General features: G+C 43.7%; 1 protein-coding gene across 3 annotated transcripts in view; it reads right to left on the bottom strand.

Moving 5' to 3' along the window:
• Positions 1–2,622: 2,622 nt before the first annotated feature.
• The window catches only part of ELF2 (E74 like ETS transcription factor 2), a 36,467-nt gene continuing 18,765 nt past the window's right edge, over positions 2,623–20,324 (bottom strand). The window contains exons 1-7 of one of the 3 annotated variants that reach the window (XM_061357125.1): positions 18,709–18,843; positions 11,577–11,690; positions 10,400–10,537; positions 8,308–8,388; positions 5,505–5,697; positions 4,763–5,116; positions 2,623–4,347 (exon numbers count right to left, since the gene is read on the bottom strand). In XM_061357125.1, the coding sequence (XP_061213109.1) occupies positions 3,720–4,347; positions 4,763–5,116; positions 5,505–5,697; positions 8,308–8,388; positions 10,400–10,537; positions 11,577–11,690; positions 18,709–18,766 (1,566 nt within the window). In that variant the 5' untranslated portion in view covers positions 18,767–18,843 and the 3' untranslated portion in view covers positions 2,623–3,719. Of the gene's footprint in view, positions 4,348–4,762; positions 5,117–5,504; positions 5,698–8,307; positions 8,389–10,399; positions 10,538–11,576; positions 11,691–12,455; positions 12,525–18,708; positions 18,844–20,324 lie in introns of those variants that run through there. The other 2 variants (XM_061357126.1, XM_061357124.1) reach the window with 2 other exon arrangements.

Here is a 20,324-nt window from a genome sequence, read left to right as displayed (position 1 = left end):
CCTTCAACACCACTAGTAAAACCATTTTTTGTCCACATCATAATTAATTATGTCAGCATAGAGCAGCATGTTGAACAGCAAGCTTGCACAGACCCAGATAAAGATCAAAGACTCAAGTTACACGTGGGAATCTTGCTCTTCTACCACTTAGCTGTAGAAAGGCCTAGAGGCTGCCTAGTGTAAGAAGCCTGTAGAGGCTGCCTAGTGTAAGAAGCATGGCTTGATACCTTCATCACGTATCACCTCCAAAGAACAACTGGATCTCAGGACAACTCAGAAGAACCACATGCACACAAAGCAATGCTGAAGAGCTGTGCTTACGTAGATACACTGAAATCACTGACACCGTGATTTTTAATTTACCTAGCAGCTAAATTAAAAAGGTGAAGAGAACAAAGACATACGTGGAAAGGTTAACAAAGTGTCCTCACTGTTTGAAGCTGTGTTAAATACCCTCTCCATTCGAGTTACAGCAAATCCTTATGCAGATTGAGATCCTCGCAGCATTAACTCTGATAAATGCTCCCTGGCAGTCGGTAGCATGCATGCCACTCACCAGGTGGCCAGTGGAGAGAGCCACAGGACCACCCCCAGTCCAGTGGCAAGATGCAGCACCATGGCTGCAAGCTGCTTACTGCACCAGTAGCAGAGATACGTGCCTTCATTCCTTGTCATTTTTGCCATTACTCAATGAAGTCTTGGCTTTAACTTAAGAGGAGGACATCAGCTGAAGATCTTCATCTATTTCCAGGAAGACAGTTTGTCCCCATTTGACTTCCAGTGTATCTAAATTGGGTGTCGGCAACGTCTCAACTACAAATACTTCAGATAGACGTTTCACATTCTGAGATACAGCACCTTTCATGTAGATCAAATAACAGCCATTTAGAAAAGGGTTTCTTACAGAAAAGACTTAAAAATGTAGGTTTAAAAATGCTATTACTTTTCTGATTTTTCCTACCTGTGTCTCTTCACACTGCTCCATTTCCCTTTGCCCAGAAAATTAGAGCCTCTCAAGACTACCAAATAAGTCAACCCACTTCCCTTTCTGTCCTACCTTTCTTGGCAACATAAATCCTCTTCCTTATACATTACCTCCTGTGAAGGAGTCTTTGTCCTTTATCCCAGGCCAAGAACACGGCTTATCTGTAAGAACTTCTGCTTCTTTACGTTAACTGCTGGTGGACAGACAGATTGCTGCCTTCTACATCACACTTTCTTACCTGCTTTCAGTTTGTTCATTCATTCTTAAGCTGTTTCCCTGCTTAAGAGTATGAAAAATAATTCATTTTTCAGAAGACTTTTGAAGTTCCCCACATGCTGGCCTGGCTGTACAGAGCTATTCCCACATTTCTTACCAGTCAAAGGGAAGAATGGGGCTTATTGCTAGAACTCTGTAGAGGTAACTCATTCCTCAGTATTAGAAGCTAAAGGGAAAAAAATAAACTCCAATAGAAGTAATTAATTAATCTGGTCCCCTTTATAGTTACTGAAGACTTCTATTCCAGATCGCTTGAAATTGCTCCTCCAGGCAAGAATTACTTAGATGGTCGTTTAAATTATTTCAAGATTAACCAAGATTCTGCTCTGAACACTTTCCAGGGCATCTCAGTAGGAGCTGGGAGTGCCACAGTGCACCTGGCTACCCACAAGCTGATGTGCTGCTTTCTCTGGTAACTGCTGTAATGCCAGTGTGATCCCCACGAAAACAAGGTAAGCTACCTTACATCTATTTTAAGCCAAACTCTTGTGCATGGACTGCAACTACAGAGCAATTTGTGTACTGTGTGTTCTCACCCGAGGTCTACCCTGTAGTAATGTACCGTGATACCTGTGACTTCAGTGCAACTATAAATGAAAAACCTATTTAGATACTTACTTCATTCAGGAAAAATAATCTACCTAAAGTCATGTATTTGTGCTGAAGCCAAAATATTAGAAGTTAGAAATGTCAATGGCAACTACATAGAAAGGACTACCAGTAAAACTCAGTATTTCTCTTTTCTCAGTTTCTACCTACCAGTACTTCCAGCTTGCCTCTACGAGAGGAGAAAGATTAGTACACTGGAGTAGCCTAGTCCTCTTATTTCTACCTTTCCTTTGCAACATAGCCTTAGGAAATCAAGGTGTGGCAGGAGGAACAGATAGTTCACAGAGCTCCAGAACTTACCAATTTGAGTCTCAGAGTCACTTAAGCAAACAGTTTTCTTTGCATTAAAACAATTTGGGAGCACATACAAAGTTGTATATTAATGCAAAGTTGTTAGCTGGAGGGCAGTAACTTCTTAAGCTACTCAAGTTATTCCACAAGCTCTCGTATGATTAGCCACAATGTAAGAACACTGTGTACGCCTACTGTCCTAAACAGGCATTACAGAACTAGACCCCTGTCAGAAGTTACCTCACCAACTACTGCAAGCTTCACAGTATTTCAATGACAAATAGTTCAGTGTACTGTGTGAGTTGGTCAGCCATTTGCAGTACAGGAGTAGTGAGGAGCTCCAAACTTCCACACTACATCAGCTATCTTAACCTGAATGCCTGGAAGATTTCAAATAAGCAAAGAAGGTGTTTCATAGTTTGAAAGAATAAAGTAAAAAACAAAAAGCAGACCAAACACCATTAAATTTCATTTCTGTATTTCAGTAAAACCTACTTGAATACACTTTGAAACAAGAGTACAACAAAATAGAATATACTTCAAATGTTGAATATACAAACTATTATAGTTCATTCTGAACACTGGTACTTCCATCTTAACTTCAACTAAAAAAAATTTACCGGTTTAGAATTACCTGACAAAAGCTCATGCTGGGCGTGACCTTTCAAGTGACAGGGTAGAGCTGAAACTGAAATGTATGCACGGATGTCAAGGCTAACTGAGAGACACAGGTATGTTCCAGCAGAAGGCTGAAAGCCTGCTGCCATTTTGTCCACAATTAAGAAATTTAGACAGACTTTTAACTACCATACAAAATATGTTACATGTAATTCTATAACAATACTGTGCTAGGTACAAGATTTTAAAAAAAATTGTTTTAATAAAAAAGCTTTACACAAACAAGCCATTAGCTTATTTCAAGAAAGATAACTGAAAATCAGTCTAAGGCTTTCATTTTGAATCTGCTTAAGCTGTATGATACAAAAAAAAAATCCCTCTAGGTCTCTGTCTTCATTTAGAAGCTCTTTAATCTTCTCTTTTTCTTCACATTCTACAATACCTAGGAGCAGAGTTTTTCACATAGCACCAGTTGAGTACTGCGGGCACACAGCAGTAATTGCTGGTATGCATAGAACATGCATCAAATTTTGTAAAAATGAGACTTTCCTCTCCCCCTGAAAACTAAAAGCCAAGGCAAACCTCTCACACAGCTCTCTTTTTAGTGTTCCAGGTCTTAGTGTAACTTGGTAACAGGTAACGTAGTGAACTGTTTGGTCCCTTTTCAGTTCCTCTCTCTTTCCTTCTCTGTAGGTTCAGCTGTTTCCCAACTGGAAGAGGCAGTTTTTGTCAGCATTATACATGTGGTTCAATTCCCACTGAAACACGGGAAAATAAATTGTTTTTTTTTGCAGTAAAGTCTTCAACATATGCATGTTTATTGACATTTCAAAACTCTCCTTTTCGACTTTGTGATTGCATCACTTCCCCCCCCCACAATTATGTCAGTATATTCAAAACCGTAACAGTCTACAAGTCCATGCTAGAAGCAGCCAATTCTTCATTTCTCGCACGTTATGATTCCTTCTCTTTTCACTGTTACAGGAAGAGCAATAGCTGAGGGTGTGCTAACTACTACCACATGGGTTACAGTCTTGCTTCCCTCTGCCGGCTTTTCTTCTTTTACCAGCTGCAGTGCTTTCATTTCACGATCCTGTTTTAAAGACGCTGTGTCTGATTTGACTTCTGGACTTTTTATAACAGCACTAATCACCCTGGGAGGAGTCTGGCCAGATGCCTGCTGAGCAGGCACTGATAGTCTCATTACTGGTGTCCCATGAGCTATAGACACTGGGGTTAGTGCTCTAACAGCCAACGGGGTTCCCACGATGTTAATACTTCCTGACCCAGAGAGGCCTGTTTTTGTTTGTAACTGACACTGCGTCAGTTGCGTGGCAGGGATCGTAATGATTTTGGCAGGCTGCATTGTGATTTTGTCTCCATTCTCAGCAGAGGTTGGCATCACAGTAGGGATTGTCTGGATTACTACCTTTGGAGCTGTTCCTGTTGTTGGACTTGTGTTGGTTATTAACGGTGACCCTGCGTTTACCGGCTGCACTGCCACAGTGGAGATTTTCTGTCCCAGAGAGGTCATTACAACAGGCACTTGCATTGCCACACGTACAGTCCTGCAAAATAAAGACAGACGGGTGGTTTTAGGCCAAAACACAGGGCACTTTCAGAGATGACAACAGGGATAGACAAATCTAGGACTCAACTATTTTTAATGGTAAAAGCAAACGAACAAGAAACACCCACACCTTTTGCACATCTAAAAATAGGACTTTGGAAATTCAGTAGCATTCATCTCTCCCTCCCTCTGTATATATAATCTTAAAACGTGTAAGGGCAAGCATATTAAGAGGTGGTTCTGATCACATAAACCAGACTTTCATAATATTCTATCATGTTGCACTGCTGCTTACAAATCATACATGATTTCCAACATGCAAAACATAAACCAAAAAAACTAAAAGACAGCTTTCTAGCCAAAAAATTGATTGTCATTACCAAATGACAAGCCCAAGCCACACTAATACAAACCTTGGAGCTGTCGTTGCTGGGACAGTAGTAGTGGTCGTTGAGGGACGAGATGATGATGTATCATGTGTTGGTGAGGCAATATTCACAACTCTGGTGACTGCTTTTTCTGTTCTGGTACAGCTTAATGGAGAGGAATTTTTTCCTCCACGTGCAGAGGTTGCTCCTTTTAGAAGGTTTTCTGCAGATAAAGACACTCTTTCCAGTGACTTTTCATCTGTATGCATTGGTAAATCTTCATTGCAGGACTCACTTTTGTCATCATCTATGACAACTATATTTTTTGGCATCTCCTTAAACTGATACACAAGCCTCTGACCCTCAACTTTCGCAAGGATTCCTCTTTGATAGTAGTATCTGGAAGAAAAGTGTAATTAAGTAGTAACCAACATAGTGACAGATTTTGAAGAAAATGCCATTCTGTGCTCAGAGGAAAACCTGAAGTAGCCACAGTAAAATCTACAAAGTGAGAAAATACAGAAAGAAGCTGGCAGAGCATCTGAAGCATCTAGCTCAAAAAAAATAATCTGACCTTTTAAATATGTACTTCAGGAACTAAACTGAACATTAACTGATAACATAAAAAGCAATAGGAACTGCAAGACACTGAGGCTTTCTAAACAGCCAAGTCAGCAAGAGGCCAAAGCTTTTAAAATCTTGAAACTATCTGCCTACATTTCTATAGGTAAAATTAAGAATCAGATTTAAAATTACAGTAGAAAACATAAAACTTAAGAGTTTTTACCTCAGAGCTCTTCCCATAGTCTCATAGTTCATGTCAGGTTTGTTTTTGTGTTTTCCCCATAGCTTGGAAACAGCTTTTGAGTCCACAAGTTTAAAGATTCCCTTCTCTCGCTGAGTCCATTTAATGTATCGAGGACAAGTATTTTTGTCCTGGAGAAGGTCCAGAAGAAACTCCCATAAGTACGTTGTATTTCCTATAACCAGAAACCATTTAAATATTAGAAAACCACTTTTAAAGATAACAGAAAGTCATCCATACGTAGGGAACTCTGAATGACCTGCATTACAAGCAAATGTTAGAGAGAGGATCCTATATAACGCAACCTGCACACTTCTCCTTCATTCTGTTTTATAAAGCTTCCATAAATATTTACATTCTGAAAGGAGCCAATCCAAGGGATCTGCTACACAGTGCAGGAGCCTGTTCAATCCTGCACCCCTTCTTAGTTCTTGAAAAGAAGTGTGGGACAGTGTTCTGAGTCACTGCAACCTTCATCTGTAAGAAGAGTTCAGGATGTTATATCCTCCTGTCCTTCAGTATCAGAAAATGCACTGACATTTCCATTTCCTCTTAAAGCAAAAATAAGAAGAAAATCATAGCATCAGAGTTGTGTGGCAAACACAAAATTGTGTGGCAGCCACAACTTCCCTGGGCAACCTGTGTCTCTCCAGTGCCTCACCACACTCACAGTGAAAGGCTTCCTTTTATCTTATCTAAGTCTACCTTGTTTCAGTTTCAAGCCATTCCCCTTTGACCTGTCACTACATGCCCTTGTAAAAAGCTCCTCTCCAGATTTATTGTAGCCCCCTTTAGGCACTGGAAGCTGCTCTAAGGTCTCCCCAAAGCCTTCCCTTTTCCAGCCTAAACAAGCCCAACTCTCTCAACCTGTCTTCATAGGACAGGTTATTACTACCTATCTTAACACAGAGTGGGTTTTGCACAATGAAACACATTTTTTGTGGCCAGGCAATTATTACAGCTGCCAGCTACTTGAGAATGTTAGCTGCCATCTCAAAATAGGATTAATGGCCAGAAACTACAGGAATGGTACAAGGTGCTGTGTCTATCACCAAACTGTCGCACTGGTACCAGCATCCATGTGGAGAAGCTGAAAGACAGTTTTGCTCCTCCCAACCGCATACACTTTCTACAAGAGTATTTCTGCAAAAGAAATAATATGTAAAGAGAAACCATGCCTGAGCTGCCAATCCACTATGTGAGGACAAAAAAATACTATCTGACTTTAAGAAAAAATACTAAGAAGTCTCCAGTTCCTCCTGTATGATAAACTGAAGGCACAATTAGATCAGATTTACATCTGCCTCACTTTGCCCCAAAAAAGGTATCAAGTCTGCCAACATTAAGAAAAAACATGTATTTTATGCCATTTGTAGTGTAAAATATGGAAAGAAATACCCTGTGAAAACAATAGACAAGTAGATCACTATGAGGAACCACAGAAATAAAAAACAATAAAAGCAGGACCATTTCCCACTTAATAAGACAAAGCAGGACCATTTCCCACTTAGTAAGACCAACAGCTAACAGAATGAAATCACCAGTACAGACAAAAGCTAGAAGGTACAGAAAGATGAGCTTACTTCCTCCAAGTTATTTGTGCAGTAAACTAAGAACTGGGACATAGTACTATTCAGATAATGAAAATCCGTAATCGTAAAATCAAAAATAGAAAAGCTAAGAAAGCTTTTAGAATACTAAAAAAAAAAAAAACAAAACAACCAATCCAAAACAAAAAATACCCACCCAAGATGTATTTTTCAGTAAAGAAGATGCAGTATCTGTGATCTCCCTTGAGGTTGACTGCTACACCCAAATCCAAAGACAGCAACCATGTCCACTGAAGGGAAGTTTAACTACTGTTGTGCTGGTTTTCATAAGCTAACATCTGCACAATGTCAGCCTCTTTCTTCCTTGCCCTACTGACAAACGTAACAACTCAGGAGCTGTATCCCAGATAAGCAACTACGTAAACAGCAGAGATCTTGCTTTCAAACAAATCCCAAAATAATAGTGGAGCTGACCACTGCACACTCAGCTGGAATGCTGCCACTGAAAGTCACTGAACTTTCCTTCTCCTAGCTACAGCAACATCTCCAAATGACTTTCAGTGAGGCAAGTGGGAGAGAGATCTGCATTTTTCACCTATAACCAGGGGAAGAGTGATACACTGTATGCCAACTCAAAGGTAACCTGTGAGCAAATGCTCTAGTCTGTCTCCCTGCTAGGTGAATAGCAGGGGCTTGAAGTCCAAGAAAGTATCCAGTTTTTGTCAGGAGAAACATTAGCCAAGTATGACTCTCCTGCATAAATTCCTCACTCAAGCAGTGAAGCAGCGTATCACCATTTGTTTTTCCCTTTAAGCCAAACCAAATTTATTAGTCAAGCCGCATATTCACACTGAAGTTTGTGAACTAAGAAAACTTACTTTCAACCATCACCATTACAAATGCCCATAAGCTGCATCTACTTGAGAACAAGCCTTTCAGCAGGAGCTTAACAAATTATGTGTCTAGCAGTGAGTTAACACAAAAGACACCACAAGTCAATAAACACAAAGGAAAGCAAATGAAAAATCAAAGCTTATTACAGGGCACTTCTGGAGCAGTTCCACACATTCTTGTGCTAGACCTTAACAAATTTGAAGACATCAAATAAAATTAAAACTCTAATGAGGTCAGCACAAACTCATCCAGCAAAATTTAAAGATCTGTGTATTTCCTAGGACAGATATAATACATACACACTGCATGATTTTAAAGACTCAATAAATGGAAAAACATACCTTTGCCTTCTCGAGGTTTCTTCTTTATACCCAGATCTGGAGATCCATCAGGTATTTGTTGGGTCTTCGGTTTACGGCCAGCTGCACATAAACATGGGAGGGAACAAAAGTATTAATCACCCACAGAATAAAAGTATTTTACAGTTTGTCTTTGCTGAAAGAAGTAGCTTGTGCATTTTTTCCCCTGCCATTTCCTTGCTACAAGTATGGACAAACTTAAAATTCTTCGATTATTATGACTACTGCCCATCCAGTTTAACTCATCATTTCATTGCTTGTTTCAGAATCAGATTTAACTCAATTCCAGACAAGTTAATGGCAGGTGAGGTAAGCACCACATGCATGAAGTAAAACTTTGTAGCATCTGGTTTTCTCTGAAATGTCTTGTTTCTTCTTCTGCTATGTTTTTTGCATCCTAGCATGGGTGTTGACCAAACCATCAGTCTTCCTAGGAAATTTTACTACTGAAACAGTAAACATTCATTTCCACCTTGCACCTGTCTATTAAAAGCTACAGACAAAAGCTTTCACTCAACACGAGTGGTGCCGCACAGGACTCGCATATGGCAGGCAGGGCATTAAGACCTCCAAGCAGCACCCACAGCCTCAGGGATGCAGGACAGCTCGAGGCACTGCTGGCAGCCTACCTTGTGCCACAACCTCAGCTGCCCACGAGTGGGGTGCCCTGCCCAGTCTCACTGTGGGCTGGCTGGCAGGGCTCTCCACAAACCTCCTCCTACCCTCTACCTGCACCTCCAAGCAGGCTCCAGAGGGAAGGACTGTCGGAAGCAGGCTTAGAGCTGCCTACCTGCCCATGCCATAGAAATCGTCTCCCACCAAGACCTGTGGCTTCCTCATCATTTCATACTTCCGCTGACCTTTTTAGTCAAGGTAAACAGGCAGGGAAGAGGATCATACCCCACGGCAGCAGTAGGCTGTAAACATTCCATGCTTCTACCTTCACTTAAAGGGAAGCTGCAACAATTAAAGCTCCTACCTCAGGCACAACAACATTAATTTTTCTGATGAACAATGCTCTTTATTAAACATTGAATTTCAACAGGCATTAATTATGAAGACCAAAGTTATGGCTCTGTAACTAGGGCTGAATAACCTTAGACAATTAAGAGTAGGAATTTTAACAGGAAAAAAATATTTACAAAATAACCTTCATAAAATTTCCAAACTTCCTAAGCACAGCCCTGTAACACAATGTACCCAGGAATGACTATTCAAACAGGCAGCTGAATATAAAGAAATAGTTTAAATCCAGTGTATGACTACAGATTAAATCTACAGAAAACCTTTAATCATCATTTTCTTGCTTATGTAATTTACCGTAGAGTTACAGTTGTGTTTTTATTAAATCTAGAATTCACAGATCTTGTATTTACATCACTTTATCACTACATTGCATTTTCCTCTAAATTACAAGCAAATATTCCATCTTGGCATGCCTGGAAGCTCTAATACAACAACATTCCTTCAGTTATATGAATTGTATTGATGCCTGTAAGAAAACTGCTAGACCAGAGAAACCTCACCAGGTGCCAGCCTCTCACTGGTAACTGTGAACTCCAACGCTATTCTGAATAGTTTCTCCTTCAAGACATGCCAATCAGATAAAGAAGATAGCTCTCTCTCAGAAGGAAGATCTTGTACTGATTCTGTAAACAAATTTATGGTTTTGTAGCTTAGTATTTACCCTGCTGTTTCATTGGAAGAATCCTGAGTCTACCCACTCCCCAGATATTTCCATGTTTCAGACACCAATGCTTACCCACACAAGTCCTCCTTGAATTCTTCTCTACCCTTCCTCCACTTTGTAAACTGTGCTTAAAGAAGACAACAAGGAAATCGTATTTTCCTTTATGGCTTGGCAAACCCCATTCTCTTGCCTTTTTTTTTTTTCCTCTTTTCCTGTTGGAGACCCATTTTGTAAGAACCCACATTTCAGCCTCTAGTCAGTCTGCTAATATGAGCAGAGAAATCAGATCATCTAACTTATCCCCACCAGTATCAATCACACAGTCTGCAGCAGTGCACATGATAAATAAATTCTGAGATTGCTCCTACAAAGACCTATACATACCTTTTTTCTTTTTCATTGGTTCATGGATATCAGGAGAAGTTGGAACAGAAGATGCATCCATCGGTTCAGATTCCTCCGTTGATACCTCCACTACTGTTTCTGTGATCACATCAGGTCTCATGGCTGCATGGATAAATTCTGGGTTTGACACACAAAGAGAGACGAAAGTCTTCACTATGAGCAGAAGGGCAGGGGGGGAAGTATCTGATGAAGTTTCTATTATTTTAGTGTGTCTTGAAATTACACATTTTTTTAATCAAAGAATATGCAGTAGTATAGCAAAACTCTGCTCCAACAACTTGTCACCTAGAAAATCAACCCAATTCCCTAAAATATGCATGCTTGCCAGTACTGTTAGGCATTGAACAAGTATCACACCAATATTTTTCGGAATTCAACTTCAAATGAAACAAATTAAAGCTTAACCTTTGATCCTTACTCTGATCTCCATTTCTTATTTTGTAGCTTTTGGGTTTCAGTTTAACCATTACTTTGTCCAACATATTCTATGTAACTTCAGAAGAAACATCAAGTTGAAGTAATTATCAAATTAAGCTTTGGGTTTTTTAACAGGTAATACTTTGCAGCACAGTGTATTCAGATATTCCTTCTAAAATAGGAACACAGATAAAAATATCTTTCCCTTAATATAACTCTTTTTTTTTTTTTAGCAATTTAAAATATCAAATTCACAGAACGGTAAGGTTAGAAGTGACCTCTGAAGGGCACCTGGTCCAGCCCCTGCTTAAGCAGGGCCACCTAGAACTGGTTGTTCAGGACAGTGTCCAGATGGCTTTTGAGTATCTCCAAGGATGAAGACTCCACAACCTCTCTGAGCAGCCTGTACCAGGCTTGGTCACCTGCACAGTGAAAAAGTATTTCCTGATGTTCAGATGGAGAAGTTCATTTTAAATGTGTAACTACTCGTAGATCTCTACCCAACAACCTTTCTCAGATAAATGATTTAATCTGTAAGCATGCTTGTTACAGGTAGAGAAATCTTGCAAAAACTCAAATAAATCAGTAATTTTGCAGTAAGAAAACTATATAAAAGAAAAATAAGGAAAAAAGTGTTTTAAGCAGCAATCCTCCACAGAAGCCACTTTCCCAATTTGCTTGTTTTACTAATTAGTGGAAGGAGAAAAGGCTCATAGAGCAGAAACTGAAGCTCACATACCAGGACTCCTGGAATCTCTCAGGCAGGTAGGAGACTCCATATGAAGCAAGGCCTCTGCAGCTTCAATTGTCTTATCCCTGCAGTGCACATTACTTCCATGAACCGATGCCTCCACTACAGAAGAATAAAAATTGAGACCAGATTAGTTACAAAATTGCTTATTGCTGTACAACTGCAATATTCAGCCTTAAGCATGATAATGCCAAAACTGTCAGGTGTCTTCACACCTTTTGTATCTTCCTGTCAACAGAAATGTGTAGGGAAGGCACAAGACAAGCAGAACCAACACTGTCACTTCTCCCAAATAAATTTCTGGTTCGCAAGCGTGCTCCTCCTTTCTACGAGGTGATCTGGAGCTTACAAAAGCAGACTTCTAGGGTTTGTCTTCTGCCTTTAAGCTAACCACAACAAACCAGACTGCAGTGAGTATGGTTACAAACTGACACAGCAGAGCAGGGAACTAGCAGCATCTCCAACTATTACCCCATTAAAATCTAAAGGCCACCTCTCTTCATATTTTGTTTGGATAAATATACATATATAAAAATTACAAGGTTATATAAACATTCCAGTTCCATTTTCTGACATTTACATTCTATGAGAGTTGGGTTTAGCGGGCTTGGTTACTAAAAAAACAAAACACAAAGCATATACAGTATGCAGGGGCTGGGGTTTTTTAAGCAATAATTAAAGGAAAAAAGGTGAAATGATCTCATTTTTCCAAGTTCAGAAAGTCTATACAAACTACGTAATTAAAGTAACTTGAAAAGATCACATTTTAAAGTTTGATACAGCACAGACTGCAGCAGCGACACTAGGAAACCCCCACTTATCAATTAAACCCAGGGTCCTGCTCATGGCCCAGTCTATGTTGCTCACCCTCGCAAAGGTTTTTACAGGCGGTGGTGGTGGCAGCACCTGTTGCCCATGACCCTCTGTCTCACAGAGGTATGCCAGCACTCTTCCCCATTGCTCTTTCCATGTATGGCCATCTGCTAAAAGCCTAACTGCTCCGGCAGCCCAGGAAATCTATCTTTAGCACAGGCTGGGTCACCTATCTCCAGCGTCAGAGAGCTAAAGAAGATTTGGCAATCATGTTCTACAAGAACTTCAGGGCACCTATCCTGTTACTGAGAAAGTCTAAGGAGCAACTTGATGTTTATTTAGATAAAGCAGGGAAAACGCTACTAGTGTCGCTTCTGACCTAAGAAACAGATTAATGCCGGCACACACGGCGGAAAGCCTTCCAGCAAACTGCAGCTTATGTAAACGCAAGGGCTAAACATATAAACCAGACACTGCAAGTGAACAAAATCTGGAAGTATCACAAATGGACAATTCTGGAGGACTGAAACATCTGGCTGACCCAGGCCTGATGCCCACCCACTAGCTGGCTGCGGGGATTCCCACTGCAGCCCTCTGCAGCAATGCTATTTAGGGGGCTTTATCTTTTGGAACAGAAGATGCCTGATAAAGCTGACATTCCACCACCACTTGCTTCACCCCAGGCTGGGAACAACAAAAACCTATCTGAGAGTGTAGGAACCTCAGGCTAAAGGAAAAGGTCCCCATGCACACTCTGTCCCTGGAATAACCAGTGGGAATCAACAGCAGTTACGCTCTCTGAGCCCTTTCCCCAGCTGCAGGTCCTGGGGTGCTCCCCATGCCTGGGGAAGCTGCTGTTTCTTTCCCAAGCAGTTTGGAGGTGTCCCAAGCCAGAGGCTGCATGACTGCACTGAAACTGAGTGGCCCTGCAGGAAGCTCTCCACCTGAACTTTCTTCTTTCTAAAGAAAAGCTTCAGTTGCACAGAAGTTGATGACTTAAAAGTTTCCCTGCATCTACCAGATAAAACCTTCCCTGATCATCAGAATACAGGAACAATATTCATAGTCATTATAAAGCACAGAATCATAGAATGGTTTGGGCTGCAAGGGACCTTAAGGATCACCTAGTTCCAACCCCCTCCTACCATGGGCAGGGACACCTTCCACTAGGAGCAGTTGGCTCAAAACACCATCCAGCCTGGCCTTCAACACTTTCAGAGATAGGGACACTGCCAGGAATGGGGAATGTATCAACTCTACACCAATACTGAAATTGGAAATCGGAAACCAGAAAGTCCAAATCAACATTTAATGTATTATTATTCTAGTAAAAAAGATTTAAAGCAGGTCAGCAAAGCCTTCCCACCAACTCCTCTGCCTCCCCTGCAGCAAAGAGCTGTACGATTTTCACTTCTGTTTCTGCTGGTTAACAGTTTTGGGGACAACTAGCTAGCTAGGTTCTGTGCAGGTATCAGGTTCAGTTTATAAAGCAATTCTATAATGAAACTCAAACAACAGTTGCCAAATTTCAGTTGTAGAAAAGTACTGAATTAGAATACTGAAGTTGTCATTCCCTAAATGCTTAAAATCATACAAAATTTTTGTGTGTATCCCCTTTAGGGAACAGTTTAGATGCTGCACCACATGCAAGAGGTACTGAATGCAGGAACAACGCAAAAACGATAGCTGAGAGCCATGTCTGTACTTTTACAGTATTCTGGCATTCTGCTGAGGGGCTGGAGTGCAGGGAAAGGAGATGACCCCCCAACCCCAGCATTAGGGACTGATGCTGCAAAACCCTACCAGCAACGCAGAGGGGCAAAGGAGCTACCCAACCTCTGCCCTAGGTAACCCTTCCATTTCCAATAAAACTAGCACCATCCACTCCTCAAAAGCTTCTGGCATTTGGAAATACACACTTCACAAACATTCTTCCAACATGACTTACCTAGAACTCCACTAAAATTGTCATATAAAAAAACATAAGGCAAAAAATAGTAACACTTCTGGCTTTGATTGTAACAAAACATATGCTGCCTGTCTATCACGACAGTTAACAAACTAACCTAACATTGCCAAAAACACATCTATTAAAATACTTACTAAAATGAGCACTATTACCAAGTTTGACATCTTACCAGCTAGCTACATTCTCCATGGTTTTAGCCTCAGAAGTGTTCTTCTACCCAGTGTGCATTAGTTTTCAGTTGTGCTTGGGCAACATTACTGCACCAATACATCTGGAAAAGTGTAAATCTGCATCTCAGCACAAATTTGTATTAAAAATGTCTTTTTGCCAGGCTAAATAATGCCTAACGGAAGACATGTCTTCTGTTAGACTATAAAAGTGTCATAGTGCTCAGGCAGGAGAGATGATACTGATGAAAAATACAGCTAGACAAGATACCCCAAAAGATGACATGGGGGAACAGGTTCCCTCAGAGGGTGGATAGGACAAAGGAAAACCAAGCAGCTGTTCCTGCAGGTAGCTATATCCAATGTCACCAACTAAACACCACTTGTATCACATTTGGTACCACTTCTCACAATAAAGAGGAGGGGGAAAGCAAACCAAAGACTAGGATTCTGCAGTAAAAAAAAAGCCAACTTCAGTTGGAAGCCATCACCACAGAAAACCTGTAACTCTGTCACCTTATATACTCATTTCACGAGGAATATCACTTGCCCAAATGAAGTAAAATACATGGATGGAAGTAAATTTTCCAGACTTTAGTAACTGAATAACATGAGAACTGACGTTTACCAAGCTAGAATGCATTAAAGCTACCACTAGAAATTTCTCTTTTGTTCTTTTAAATCAAATGTCATCCTACTGCTTTTACAAAGAAATCCGACTCCTTGGCACTTTATTTTAAAATAATTCCTTAAAAAAGTTTATGGCCTGTTTTCAGAGGGAAAAAAAAATCCTCTTAGAAGAGAAAGTTAGTTTGATTTTTAAAACATAAACAGTTAACTAGGCTATTTGATGTCTATCTTTACTGTTGACCTAATGTCTTCTAGCTCCATTCTCTAAACAACTAGCATATACAGTAGATGATTCAAGGCTCTCAACAGCTGTTACAAAATACCAAACTTGGTAATTAAGTCTGACAGGATTGTACTTTTAGCTTTACAGAAGAGAATACTGGCAACATACCCATTTTGTAACAAAGTCCCCAGTTTTAACATAAAACAAGAGCAACAAAGTGAATTAAAGCAAGTGATGTGAGGGAAAAAAATGGGACTGAAATTTTCGAAATTATACTTTCTGAAACTGTGATAGAGCTCTTTATCTGAGGAATTATCAATGTCTGCAGTTACAAGGTCAACACTTCACTGCAGCACCCGATTTACAATAGCTTATCCTTTAATACTATCAGGCAACTAAAGGAACACTTTAATGAAGAATTCAGAATTCCAAGCATGGAACTCAGTCAACAGTGACTACACACACACATTCTAACAGACCTCATTAAAGTTTATTGGTGTTCACATGATGGTTTTATCTCAGCATTTAAAAGAGCACAGTAAATAGCAGTGTAAGGTAGTAACAGCGCCGAAGCCACATTTTAATTAAAAACAGTTGAATTGCCTGTACAGGTAACACCCAGAAATCCTTCTGTATGCAACACTTGACTGGAAAAGAAATCGTTTTCAGTTTACTGCTTGTTTTATGGCAGGCATTTGTTCAGAAACTGAAGAACAACTCCTTGGGTTTTCCGGCATTTCCCTAAGGCTGATTCTGTTCCTTCAGAAGACTTCCAGCTGCTCACAATTTAAGGATGATAAGGATGATGTGATCCACTACACACTGGCAAGTAATAATGAAGACAAGGGCAAGCATCTCAAAACATTTGTTTCGCTGTGAACCATGTGTTAGCAGCCCAAAATCGAGAGAAATATTAGCTACAAAGCCAAAACACATCTTTGCAAAGTCATTGCAGAGCTGCTCTTACAACCAGCAGTTAAGATAACCTTAAGCAGTAAAAATTTTGGTCCAGCTTTCTTCCCAAAGTTAACAAATGTTCTGAAGTTCTGTCAACACCAAGGCCAGCAGCCACAGAAAAATGCAAGGCATAATTACTATAATCCCTTAGGATATGGAATTCCTCTCTTAAATCCACGTAATACTATCTACATACATAACTAAGTAAACAGACACAGTATCCTGACAGTATGACGACGGGAATACTAGATGTGCGTAGGTATCTGTGTCCCCCACTGCAATGCAAATACAAAGGGGAAAAAAAAAAATAGGAGAATTAAGTTGGCTGGGCTAAGGACAGCAGAAAGAGCAATACAAAGGTCACTCGTTATTTACCTAAGGGTTGGCTTACAAGCAATCTAGTTACTGTGACTTAAGAAGTTGTTAACACAATAATCAACTACTTAAACATTCTTTATTAATCAACACTCAAAAGTAAAAGACAAGTAAGTGGAATCTCCTGAAGCAGCAAGCCCTGTAGGAATCGGAGCTCTGTTCTGCTGGCAAAGAGAAGCTATCTCCTCCACCACACACAAGAGAGGGCCCAAACACTTGCAGCGTGGCTCTGCTGTTTCTGTTCTGCACCAGAACAGTCCTCTACTGCTTTGTCATGGGGGTCTTTTGGGTGTTTCTGGGGTTTGTCCTTCCCCTCCAACAAGCCCTGGCTTTTCATACTAAATAAAATAAGCCATTCTGAAGATCAGTCAACTTGCCCCCCCTTTTTTAAAAGGGTACCATAGCACACAGTCAAATGGCAGAGCCTAATGACCTTCAGCACATGTTTTTGCTCATACTGCTATGTAAACGGCAAGCCAGTATGAAGGTATACTGCTGACCAGCCTCTGCCTAGGCTCTAGCTGCACAACTCATTACCTATACTACTATTCTGTGTACTGCAGTGCACAACTTCCAAGGACTAATTTAAAAAGTGGAGCTCCATGATGTAAAGACAAAATCAGAGCTGGTCCAACTTCCATGGAGAGCTGAAAGTCTGACATCATATTTGTGTTTGTGAGCAGTGCAACCTCACTCATGTTTTCTCCAGGGCTGCACCACACTTACTGACAAACCCCAGCACCACCTTAGTGTGCCACCATCAGAAGTGGCGGACGCAACAAAACCAAAGTGCTTGGTTCTCAAAGTGTGCGTGTCCAACAGGGTACCAGAGCTCAGGTAAGTACCCCTTGCCACGTCTGGCCAGCGGGCAGGGGTATTCCTGATCTGAATGTGCGTCCCAGAGCACCCAGGAGGTGCGGGCACCTGCTGGGACCGGTGGCAGCGAGCCGTACTCCCGCCGCGGGGCTGCCTGAAGGCCCTGCTCCAGCAGGGTCTTCTCACCGAGGGGGCACCTGCCCGGCCCCTCTCGCGGTGTTGGGGCGGATGGCGCTCCCGCCGCCCTTAGCCCCGTCCGCAGGGGGAGGTGAAGAAGGGCAGGTAAAGGGGGGGGCGGCCACGTGCTCCCCGGCGGCGGCGCCCCCCACTTCCGTGTTTACACTCCGCTGCCCTCCAATTCCGTGCGTGCCCCGTCAGCGCCGCGGGGAGCCGCCACTCCGGCTCACGTCGCGCGCCCATTGGCTGCCGCCGCGCCCCGCCCCGTCCCACCGCCCTCCGGCCGCCAACGGCGGCGGCCCCCATTGGCGCGTGGCGCCCGCCACGCCCCTCGCGCTTAAGGGGCCCCGGGGGAACGCGCAGCTTCCGCTACGCAGCGCGCGTGGGGGAGGGGGCACCACCCCCCCCAACTCATCCGCCCGTCGTGTCCCCTGTGTCTGTGTGTGTGTGTGTGTGTGTGCGTGCCCCGCTTCCGCACCGCACACGTGGGCCGCGCCTCCTCCCGCCCCGCCGCCACAGCAAAGTTTAAAAGGACACCGGTGGAGGGAGGGGTGGGGAGCACGCACACGGGTGCGCGGCGCACGTGCGCAGCTCTGCGGTGCGCGGCGGCGGTGCTCGGCCTGCCTGCTCAGACAGCGTGGCGGCGGCGCTCGGAGCGGAGGGCCGGGCCGGGGGAAGCGGGGGGACAACAATCTCACACACTTCCTGGTTCTCGCCCCGGCCGCGAAAACCCCGCAAAACTCCCCCGCCCGCCCCGCCACAACTTCCGCCGCGGTGGCGGCGGTACCGGGACCGCCGCGCCGCGGGCAGGTGCCGCGGGCCGCCACTGCCGGCGGCCGCACGCCGGGCCGGCCGCTACCAAGGTGATCACTTCCTGATTGCCCTCCATTGCTTCCCCGCCCGCCGCCGGAGCGCGGCGTGCGCCGCCGCTTCTTCCCTCCTGCTCCCCCGCTTCCACCGCGCTCCCGCCGCCGCAGGCACGGTGCAGCTTACCGGCCCGGATAAGGAGGTCGAGCTGGTTCGTGGGCCCCTCATGCAGGGACGTCGCCATGTTTACGCTGCCGGAGCGGCTTCACATTGACCGGCGTGGGGGCGCGCGCCGGGCACGCGCGGGGGCTGCCGGCGGCAGGAGCGGCGTGGCGCGCTCCCGCGGGGCGGCGCGGCGATAGGAGCGGGCGGCTCGGGCAGCGCCACGGCACGGCGGCGGCGGCTGCAGCGCTTCCTGCGGGGCGGCGCGGCACACACGATCCTTCCGCCGCCGGCTCAGACAGGAAGTGCCGCGCCGGCACTCGCCGCCGCCGCAGCGCGGGGCCGCCCGCGGGCGGGGGAAACACCGCCGGGGCCCCGCCGGCCGCCCGCGCCCCGCAGCGCAGGTGGTTCGTGCAGCGGCGCGCGCGGGCAACGCCTCCCCGCCCTGCGGCACAGGCTTCTCGCAGCGGAGGTGGCGCAGACACTGGCGAGGACTGACACAGATGCGAGCGCAGCCCCGGCCCGCCGCCGGTCACTCCGTCTGCCCGCTGCCCCCAGCCACTGGCACCCGCGACAGGCTGTTCATAACCATAACTGTTTGGGGCAGCGTTTCTCTCGGGACACATCTGATGGCCCTCATCGAGGCAACCCCTAACACCAACAAATCTCGGCAAACTCCTGAGCTACCTACTCTAGTAACGTTTCGCCAGAAAACCTGTATTTGCAGACTGCAGTCCACCTTCTCTCCCTGACAGCAGTAAGGCTGACTCCAAAGAACTTTAGATGTCTTTTCCAGCTCGATCCTTCTTCACATCTGGCCTCTGAACAGATTGGGGGGGGGGGGGGGGTGGGTGAGAATACATTTCTTTCTTAATTAGAGAAAAGCCACTCCCACCACTTTTTCGGATTGTGCCCTATTCCATATGAACAACATGCCTCAGTAACACCACAGACTTTCCTGCCAGGCTCCTGGCACACAGCAACAGCCACAAGATGTTCTCCGAGTTCCCGGCTGAGTCCCTGTGCTGCTTACTCTGAGGGTAAAACTTGAGACTGGCATGCAAAGAGCAGCTACGCCAAGGAAAGCAATGTATGTCCTACAGGGAGCTACACAAGGAGATCCCGCATAGGAACTCCCTCAATGCCACAAAAGCTTGAGGCAGCCTTTATCATTAAGGCATTAGAAAGGATCAAGCAACCACTTAACTGCACAGAGACTTCCCTGCACATCACAGCTTCAGCGCTCCATTAAAAACAGGACAAAGCCACCAGATGCATCCCAGCTGACAATAATGAATCTGTCTTTCAACTCTCAAGTTTTAGTACTCCTGGGATCTAGACCACAAGCAAGGATTTAGCAGCATTTTCCCTCGGCACCGAAATCACAAGATAATATCCAACATAAGTCACCTGGTAAATGCAGTACCTCAAACTTCTGACAGCTCATACTCCTACTACAACTCTCACGTTTTTTTAGTGATAATTTAATGAATATATTTACATACGCAAATGAAAATACATACATTTTGTGCACCTCACTTACCTGCTCCTGGCTATAAGGAATAAAATGTATTCATCACCTTGTCATATAACAAACAAGACCTGCAAAAGCAAGCTCGTTCATTCTCACGTTCAAGCCA

This window comes from Neopsephotus bourkii, unplaced genomic scaffold, assembly GCF_033783945.1.
Source record: "Neopsephotus bourkii isolate Nb327-2 ecotype Australia unplaced genomic scaffold, CSIRO-AGI_Nbou_v1 NB_883, whole genome shotgun sequence".
Taxonomy (NCBI): domain Eukaryota; kingdom Metazoa; phylum Chordata; class Aves; order Psittaciformes; family Psittacidae; genus Neopsephotus; species Neopsephotus bourkii.
This window is presented reverse-complemented; position numbering and strand designations above follow the sequence as displayed.